The sequence below is a fragment of the Protobothrops mucrosquamatus genome, unplaced genomic scaffold, assembly GCF_001527695.2.
Source record: "Protobothrops mucrosquamatus isolate PMUCROS unplaced genomic scaffold, P.Mucros_1.0 scaffold158, whole genome shotgun sequence".
Classification (NCBI taxonomy): Eukaryota; Metazoa; Chordata; class Lepidosauria; order Squamata; family Viperidae; genus Protobothrops; species Protobothrops mucrosquamatus.
In genome coordinates this window covers 833,771-842,499 of record NW_015386522.1, presented here as the reverse complement: position 1 = coordinate 842,499, position 8,729 = coordinate 833,771, and the positions used below count along the sequence as shown (strand labels likewise).

General features: G+C 38.4%; 1 protein-coding gene across 1 annotated transcript in view; it reads left to right on the top strand.

Moving 5' to 3' along the window:
- Nucleotides 1-412: 412 nt before the first annotated feature.
- The window catches only part of ROCK1 (Rho associated coiled-coil containing protein kinase 1), an 84,910-nt gene continuing 76,593 nt past the window's right edge, over nt 413-8,729 (top strand). Inside the window, exon 1 of the mRNA XM_015813475.2 lies at nt 413-855. Coding sequence (XP_015668961.1) covers nt 763-855 — 93 coding nt within the window. The 5' untranslated portion in view covers nt 413-762. The remainder of the gene's footprint in view (nt 856-8,729) is intronic.

Sequence of the window (8,729 nt, the reverse complement as noted above, 5' to 3'; positions counted from 1 at the left end):
TTTTTGCCTTCGCTCATCTCTGTAATTGGAAGGAGCCTGCATTTTTTTTTTTTTTTTATCTTCCCCCCCCCCCCCCCCCCTCCCAGGCCACGCCAGACCAAGGTGGGGCAGCAGAGCAGCGGAACTCTGGCCAGCTGCACCTCCTTCTCCTGAGACTTTTGAATCCCGGTCCGCATCGGGAAAAGAAGGGAAAGAGAAACGCGGCGGCCGGAGAAGCCGCAGAGCGAGGAGAGGAAGAAAGTATCTCGACCGTTAGGCAGCGGTTGAAGAAAACGGCGCATCTNGCTTGAGTACGAATGAAGCCGTGCGCCTCCTCAGGCCCGAGTCTCTGTGGAGGGAGCAGCTCGATGACGCTCCGCTGAGAAAGTTTCCTGTTTTTCATGGTAGGCCGCACGCTTTCCTCCACCCTCTTCTTCCCTCCTTTCAAAGCTGCTGCCGTGTAGCTAATACCAAAGAGAAGCCGGAGGAACCGCTACACCGATTTGGGAAAATGTGGTTCCTTCGACCCAGGGCCTCAGGCTGGAGACCAGAGCACGCCGGAGGGCCAGTGAGTACCGCGTAGAGACTTGCGGGGCAACCGAGAAGGCGGCTGGCTCCCCCAGGACGGAGCAGCGCCTCCCTTCTCTCGCTTTTGTCGCGCGACGATGTGTAACGGGGGGAGGACAAGGGACAACCCCAGCCAGTCTCCGGCTCTTTGAGAGGGCGAGCCCCCTCCAGAATTGATTTCCTGTGGATTAAGGAGACCGCCTCTTCTTCAGCATTATGTCGACAGGAGAAAGCTTTGAGTCCCGGTTTGAAAAAATCGGGATGATGATAAAGGACCCCAAATCTGAAGTGAATTCGGATTGCTTACTGGTGAGTGGCATTAACTTCCTTTTTTGGTTTCTATTAAATGGGAGGGGGGGACTTCCTTGAGAGTTTTTTTTTTTTTAAAATACAAGATCTTGGTTGGTCTTGGTTGCCTTTTTATTTCTGGAAGTTTAAGTCTTGCATGTACGGATGATGGTGATTTGAAGAAGGCTACCATAAATATTTTGACAAAGCCCCTTTTATATCAGCACTCAGTCTAGAAAGAGGCAGTTCTGTTTTCTCAATTTAAAATAAGTCTTTCTTGTAGGCTTATGTTTGGGTCAAGGCCCACTATAGGGGGATCCTCAATTTATGACAACTATTAGGACTGGGAAGTTCTAATAACTAAATGATGCAGTTGTTAAGCAAGTTGCATCCCATTTTATGAGCTTTTTTTGCTGTAGTTGTTAAATGAATCATCATGGTAAAGTGAATTCAGTTTTGCTCATTAACACTGCTTGTCCAAAGCTCCCTGAGAGAAGGTTGCAAATGGTGATCATGTGACTCCAAGATGCTGCCAATGTTGTAAGTATATGCTGGTTTTCAAGTGTCCAAATTTTGACCACATGACTGCAGGGAGGCTGCAATATTCGTAAACACAAGGATTGATCATAAGTCACTTCAAATGATTGTAAGTTGAGGAGTACCTGTAAAGTGTTGTGGAACCCTTTTGAGAATTGGAACTCAATTCAGATAAGTCAAAGAAATTGAATTACCTGAAAGAGGTTAAGATGATTGTATGATTAATGTGTTTTCCAACCAATAGAATCCATGTACTGTCTGATATTGAAAGGGTTGCCCTAGATGTTGAAGGTGGCTTAACCTAATGTTAACACAAAAAAGTCCACTGTTACAAAAATAAGAATTAGCTTGCTTATGAAGATTTATTTACATGACCACATGTACTGATTTAGGGAGTGATACTGGTATGCTAGTATTAGAGAAGTGTTCAAACATCATACTAAACTGAATATTTGGCTAGTTTGTGGCTCAGAAGTGAACCTATGTAGTTTGTTTATGTTTCTGTGGTTATTGATTCAGGCACTTAGTTAAGTAAATAAACTATACTCCAGTTAACCATGGAATAGCTTGTTGTGTAAATACAGCTGGGGTGAATCTCGTAGAACATAGATTCCTAACCTAATAAGATTAATCCAGATAGCTAATGGTTTTCTGTCCTGCAAAAGAGACAGATTAAATGGTGTGTGATGCATTAAATTTTAAGTAGCTGAATTAGATTTACACACTTGTGCATAATTTCATTTTTCATATGAAGTTACATGAATAAGTTGATATGGCTTATTTGTCCTTAACTTTTCCAATAATAATGTAACTTTAAAATGTTTGAATACATCCTGGTATAATAGAACACTTTCCAATGTACAATACTGTAAAAAAAAAAAGAATTGAAAGCCACATGGCAGTGCAAAGTAAAGAATCAACCATATTTTATCTTTATTTTGTAACTAGCTTATAAACTTTATAATTGTTACTGAGGACAAGTATAATTGAAAATAGTTATTGAAGGACCTTAGTATGAGAGACTAGACCATTGTTTTAATTGCGTTTCTGTCCAATCATTGTATTCTACTTTTTAAAAAATAAACCACCTTTTATTATTTTTATCCATGTTTTGTCAAGTGTAAAGTATTATTTTTTTCTTTTATAGACAGGTGCTATCTATCAGTGAACTAACAGTAGCAGGTTACTGTATATTTGACACATACATGTAGTTAATCTGGCATAACAGGAGTACCTAGAGCACTGTAGTTGATATATCTCTTTTGCTGCCCTTGAAAGCTGCCTCTTCCCTATGGATGGAACCAAAATTTGAGCCCTTTATGGGGGGGAGGATTAAGAAGTTAAGTGTGCCCCTTAATTTAAGACACCATTTTGCTCCTTAAAATCTCCTTCTCAAACAGACATCCCTCCAGTTTTGAAAAACAGCCATTAAGATGCTGCACAAAGCCTGGAAATGTCCTTGAAATACTAGACATTTCTCACTCTCAGGCATAATATTGATATGAGAGCACTGCTTGTATCAATTGTTCATAGTAAATGCTTTGTGTGTTAGGCTGATGATTGGGACAAATTCATTTAACTGTTACTGTGTACCTTTTAAATTTTTAGGACAGATATTTTTTAGCATAGTCATAGATGGTTATACTAAGTCTATAATCAAGAATAACTACTAAATGATGTATCAGTAATAGAAATGTAGGAAGATGCCTGATATGAATTAGAGTTTTTTGCCCAACTATAGGTAGTCCTTGACTTACTACAACAATTGAGCCCAATATTTCTGTTGCTAAATGAGACATTTGCTGAGTGAATTTTGCCCCATTTTACGACCATTCTTGCCGCAATTGTTAAGCGAATCACTGCACTTGTTAAATTAGTAACAGGTTGTTAAGTGAATCTGGCTTCCCCATTGACTTTGCTTGTCAGAAGGTCACAAAAGGTGATCACATCACCCTGGGACATTCAACTGTCATAAGTATGAATCAGTTGCCAAGCATCTGAATTTTGATCACATGACCATGGAGCTGCTGTAATGGTTGTAAGTGTGAAAAACTGTCACAAGTCACTTTTTTCAGTGCTGTTGTAACTTCAGTCACTAAACAAACTGTTATAAGTTGAGGACTACCTGTAGCTTAGAAATGTCTATATTTATAATTGGGATAAGTTCAATATAGTTATCTTGTGTGTCTAATTTAGAGAAAATAGTAATTTTAATTTGGGAATAGTGCTGTGTAGCACTTTGGTTTAAAACTTCCACATTTGATCCAGATTGTATGAAAGCACAAACACGCTTCTTGTTTACAACCTTACACTAAGGTGATCTTTCCCTGGATTTCATAACTACTTTGGAGGGCAATAATGTGACTCTTGTGAAGGACATAGATGCTTTAGGTTGTTGCAAATAGTGTAGCATTCTCCAAATAACATTCTTGAGGTTGAATTAGCCTTGATGCAGAGAGTATACTCTGATATTAAACTATTTTCTAAATTGGTGGAAAAGTGATAGCAGATCACTTTTCACCTGATGCTGCTCTATCCTTGTTCTCCTGGCTCTCTTTCCCTTTCTCCTGACCTTATTGGCTCTTTCATCTCGTATTTTGGAAACGAACCTCTATGTACTTGTAGAGTCTGTAATATATATATAATTGGGTTAATATTTTCATTTTATGCATATTGTGTAGTTTTTTTATTAATAACCAATATTTTGCCTGCATCATGTACATGTCTAGGTAATGGAGTGAATTTATGGTGGTACTGTGAATAACATGCAGAATGAAAATCTCAGCAGAGACTACATCTATATTTGATTAAGAAAGTTGTCAATTTATCCCTTAGCATATATATTATATTTCCTGGCAAGGATCAGATATAGCACTGGTGCTCAGGTAAAAACCTGACACTTGCTTACAGGTCTCACCCCATCTTCTCTTTTTTTCCTCCATGGAAAAAATATTGTTAATTGCTTTCTCATTTGAGTCTATTCTGAAGTTTATATAAACAAAGTCTGTAGATTTTGGATCTTAAATAGACTAACTGGGGGTGCGAGATGATATTTCAGGGGTGCAAAAACTTGGGGTTTTCAAAATTATAGCGTATATGCATAACTCGTTGCCATTATTTTGAACTTTTGTAAGGGGTGCGAGAATATATCAGAAGCTTTCTAGGGGTGCAGGGTATAAAAAAGTTTGGGAACTGCTGGACTAGCCAAACCCAAGTCCTGCATCCGTTCTTCATATGTTTCAGTCTCCAGGCCTTTGATCAACTTGGTTGGTCTTCTCTGAATTTTTTCCAAACTCTCAACATCTTTTTTGTGATATGGTGACCAAAATTGGCTGCAGTATTCCAGGTGTGGTCTTACTAGGGTTTTATAAACCAGTACTAATATTTCGCGTGATCTTGATTCTATGCCTCTGTTTATACAACCCAGGATTGTATTAGCTTTTTTGGCTGCAGCTGCACACTGCTGGCTCATAGTCAAGTGATCGTCCACTAGGACTCCAAGGTCCCTCTCACAGTTACTGTTTTTGAGCCGGGTCTTGCCCAGTCTGAACATGTACCTTTGATTTTTCCTGCCTAAATGTAAAACTTTGCTTTTCTCCACATTGAAACTAATTTTGTTGGATAGGGCCCATTGTTCAAGTTTGTCAAGATCTTTTTGGATCCTGAGTTTGTTTTCTGGGGTGTTGACTACTCCTGTCAGTTTGGTGTCATCTGCAAATTTGATGAGTTCCCCTTCAATTCCCTCATCTAAGTCATTTATGAAGATATTGAAGAGTACTGGGCCTAAGATGGAACCTGTGGTACCCCACTGCTTACTTCTCTCCATGTAGATGTAGTGCCATTGAGGACTAACTCACTGAATACAGTTTGCCAGCCAGCTACAGATCCATCTGGTGGTGATGTTGTCTATTCCACCTATTTCTAGCTTACCAAGGAGTAGGTTGTGGTCTACTTTATCAAATGGCTTACTGAAATCTAAGTATACTATGTCCACAGCATTTCGCTGGTCTACTAGTTTAGTCACTTTATGGAAGAATGAAATAAGATTGGTTTGGCATTATTTGTTTTTAACAAACTCGTGCTGGCTACTGGTTATGACTTAGTTTGCTTCTAGTTGTTCGCAGATCTGTTTTTTTATTATGTTTTCTAGGATCTTCCCAGGTATTGATGTTAAACTGATTGGTCTGTAGTTTCCTGGGTCCGTTTTCCCCCCCTTTCTTGAAGATGGGAACCACATCAGCCCTTTTCCAATCCTCAGGTACTTCCCCGGTGCTCCAGGATTTAAGACAGATGTGGTGCATTGGTTCTGAGATAACATCTGCCAGCTCCTTCAGAATTTTGGGATGTAGTCTGTTGGGTCCCGGTGATTTATATTTGTCAAGGTCGGATAGGTGTTCTCTTACTATTTTCTTGCTTATTTTAATTTTTGTTTCTAGTTTGTCTTTTGCAGTGGTTTTTTTGGTATGTTGGGCTATAGTTTCTTTTTGTATGAAGACTGATGCAAAATATGAGTTACGCAGCTCTGCTTTCTCCCTGTTGCCTGTTATTTCCTTGCCATCTTCTCTCTTTAGTGGGCCTACAGTTTCCTTGTTGTTTTTTTCTTGTTAATATAAAATTGAAACAAATCAGCTGGGGCAATTAGAATTTCTATAGTGCTTGTAAAATCTAATATAACATTCTAAACTATTCACAGAAAGTTCATATTTAAGTACTGAATTTTTGTTTGAGATGTGATTATATTAACCTATTTTAGTGCTTTTATCTTAAATGTATATGTACTTTTTAGTTGTTAGGTCTTAACATATTTTCAATACTCTTAAAAAATCGTACTTCTACAATTTGAATTTGTATTCTTTTTGAAAAAATGGCAATAAGACTTCAATCCTATTATTTCTGGGAGGGAGTAATGTTAATGCAGTATCTAATGTTGAGGCTTTTAAAATCTCTTTGTCCATCTACCCAAAACACTTTGCTTATTGGCTTATTCTTACTTCACAAACACTTAAGTCTAGAACCACTGACAGCAAGAAAGACCTTAACAACTATTTGTCTAAGTCTTTTATATCAGATAACAGAGAAGTAAAAGGTTAAGGGGAGAGATGTATAACTAAGTCAGCATAAAATTATGTGTGAATGATATAACTTCATTCATAAAATTGAATTCATCAGAACATAGCCTTTTAGCCAAATTAATGTACACATATTAAAATAAGCTTAAACAAATTTTAGGAAATATAGTTGTTGAAAATTCAACTATAAAAATGCTGATATATATTGCTTATGGGATTCAGTTACAGAATTGCCCTACTTATTCATTTGGTTTTGATATAATACAAAACGTTGATGATTAAAAACTTACTTCAGTTAGAATACCTTGGTTGCTTTTGCCTCCTTTATATGCTGGCCATATTCTGAAAGCAGATAAGGATATCTCTTTCTGCACTAACTTGGAAGAGTTTTCTTTATGGCTACACTTAAATAGTAAGAATGTTTGCCCTAGAACAGAGGTCCCCAACCTTTTGGGCACCAGGGACCGGTTCCATGGAGAAAGGTTTTTCCATGGCCTGGAGGGTGTGTGGTTTTGTGTACTGCCTGCATCCTGTGGGTAGGGCTTAGCCTGTTTGCACAGACCGGTTGCTGGCATGCCACAGTTCGGTACTGGTCCACGGACTGGAGTTGGGGACCCCTGCCCTAGAAGGCTAAGTTGATTTTTTTCCTTATAGTATTTCATTTTACAACCTCATTGCCATATATATCTTGTGTGTGTGTGTGTATGTATATATCAGATAAGATTTAATTTACTTCCTCAGTTTTATCAGCAACACTATTTTTAATTACTTGTTAAAAATGTTGGGAAAAGCAACATTTACATTGTATAATGTTTAGATATAACAAGAATTTATATTACCTCCTTAGCTTCAAATTTAATAGTTTTTAATGGCTGAAGTTTTATGTGTAGCAGCTATTAGCGAGTCCTTTTATGTGAGTATGTGTTGCATGGAAAATAAAAGACATGGGGTTGTAGAAAATCTTAATATGTTTTGGTGCTTTTTTCCTAAAGCTTCTATCAAATGTTATTGTATAAATATTGTGAGATTTTTTTTAATGCACTTAAGCTGATGGAAAGAGTTCTTTAACTATAATGAAGCTCCATGTAATTATACCTGTAAGAAATAGTACTTGAAAATGTTACTTGCAACTCAGAATGTATTTTCTCCAGCAGATGGTGGTGTAGAGTCCACAGAATGGGTTATCAATGCATTCCTGCCTAGCAGATAACTAAGGAAAAAAACTTCAGCCACGCCTCCCTCTGGGTGTGTCTTCCGGTCAAAAAAGGAATCAAGAGTCGAATCGTCTGCATAAAAAGAAACGAGGCGTTCCGAGGTTTGATCCGGATTGTCGGAGATATCTCCTTTGGCTCCTTTTTCTTTCTCTTTCCATTCGGATCTCAATTCTATCCTTCTGCTTCCTGAGGCGAGTGCGGTCCCTTCCTTTTCGGAGAGAGATCGTCGGGCCTGCCGCCCCTCGGTGCCTTCGGCGCGGGACTTTGTAGGCCTCACCCAGGGAGATCGCTTCGTTCGGCTGTCCCCGGGGATCGTGGACTTTGTTCGTCGCCGTTCGTTCGCAGCGGCCGCTGCGCTTCTAACAGCAAGTTTTCTGGGTCCGGGGTGAGGGAAGTTGCTGGGAATTTTTAGCGTCCCTTCCTTTCGCGTGCTTTTTCAAGCTCCCCGGTGGCCGGCGAATCTAGGATCACCGCGGCCGCCATTTTGGGAGGTCCACGTGGCGGCGCTATTATTCCCAGGCCTACTTCCTCTACCTTTGTGGCTCAGAAATATTACCTCTCATTTTGACAAATCAATATTTTGGATTTGAGTAGTACTAATATTAATACTTAGGCATAAGTGTTTGATAAAAAATAAAAAAAAAAAAAAAAAAAAAAAAAAAAAAAAAATAATAATAATAATATTAATAGTAGATAGTTAAATAGGTATACTGTTTATAAATACATATTTTAATAGGTGTAAGAATATTTTTAGTTTAAGCTTTTGGTTTAAAAAAAAAAAAAAAAAAATAAATAAATAAATAAAAATAAATAAAAATTGAAAATTAAAAAGATTTAAATATTAAATTCAAATTACAAGAAGGTGCTACAGAATATTATTGCTGTTGCTCGACTTCTGGTGAATACTCGTGCCTGTACTGCCTGGGTGCCTTGGCCTGTGAGCAGGCCCGTTCAGGGGGAAGAAAGTACTGATCTCAGGCACTCAGTGGGTCACCTTCTTGGTTACAAAAATTGGACCAGGACCTATCTTGGTCTGTTTTTATAGGGGGAGGAGTGAAATTTCTTTGCCTTTTTT